Consider the following 1,109-nt stretch of genomic DNA (forward strand, 5'->3'; position numbering starts at 1 on the left):
TCCTACAGTATTTTTACAGTCTTTATTTTACAGTTAAAATAAATGTTTATTAAATAAAGTCTAACGTTACAACTAATCATGGATCCCTTTAAACGATAATGATGTGCTTCCTTTTTGAAATTCAGCATGTTGTAAAAAATTAACCCTTCATTTTATGGAAACTCTTAAAATAAGGAAAAACTCAGGTTTTTAAGAAAATGGCCGCTTATCAGTTAGTCATTAGTTGATCGATAAGATCAATCAGCTTTAGATTAATCCATTAATCAATAACTTCCATCCCTAATCTTATTGTTACCTAAATGAAATGTAGAAAAGTAAATATTTTATGATGTAAACATGATTATAAAGGGTTAATATCTGCTGAAGTTTTGAACATTTATCAAAGTTTTGTCATGTTTCTGCAGGACTGTCTGCACATTGTGGACTCTGTGAACCTGCCCAGCCCGGACCCTCAGTACCTGCAGGACCTCATCAAACAGAGACACTGGGGGGAGGCTGTGTTGATAGTGGATGCGTGAGTATCTGCATCCTGTAAAACTTGACCAGTTTCTCAGTGTCACTGTTGAAGTTTATTTTTTATTTTTTGCTCTTAGGTGTGAAATGTTCCCTGAAAACATCCTTCTGGCTACAGAAAACTTACAGAAGGTGAACATCATTCCTGCCATCGGTGAGTTAATTCAAATCTTTTTTACTTTTCTTACACACGCTGAATTTGCCAGAAAGGTTTATTAAAATTAATACTAAGACTAGTTATGTGGCCTTACATTCAACTAGTATGTTTAATTCATTATGTAGCTCCCAGTTTTAAGAACAACAAAACCCTGAATTATCTGCAGCTCAGTGTCTGAGTGCAGCCTACACCAAGGCTGGTTCTGCTGCTACGTTTCAGTTTGAAGGACATTTAACTGAATTTAAGATCCAGGCTTGTATTTTACTCTTTCTGATAATAGGGTTTAAAGGAGACCAGTTATGGGTCCTAGAAATGTTTATGGTGTGTCTGTGGGCTATCCAGACCATGTTCATTCTATTTAATGCACAAAATAATTCTCAGATAATAAAATTTCCCATTTTCTAGTTCTGCTGCTCTGACTTCTGTTCAGAAGAGCTGT

At 35.3% G+C, this 1,109-nt stretch overlaps 1 protein-coding gene across 1 annotated transcript in view; it reads left to right on the forward strand.

The window, feature by feature from the left end:
* Nucleotides 1-1,109, forward strand: part of mrpl4 (mitochondrial ribosomal protein L4) — a 24,119-nt gene that overhangs the window by 10,721 nt on the left and 12,289 nt on the right. The window contains exons 7-8 of the mRNA XM_014001791.1: nt 405-514; nt 594-667. Coding sequence (XP_013857245.1) covers nt 405-514; nt 594-667 — 184 coding nt within the window. The remainder of the gene's footprint in view (nt 1-404; nt 515-593; nt 668-1,109) is intronic.

This window comes from Austrofundulus limnaeus, unplaced genomic scaffold, assembly GCF_001266775.1.
Source record: "Austrofundulus limnaeus strain Quisiro unplaced genomic scaffold, Austrofundulus_limnaeus-1.0 Scaffold10, whole genome shotgun sequence".
Taxonomy (NCBI): Eukaryota; Metazoa; Chordata; class Actinopteri; order Cyprinodontiformes; family Rivulidae; genus Austrofundulus; species Austrofundulus limnaeus.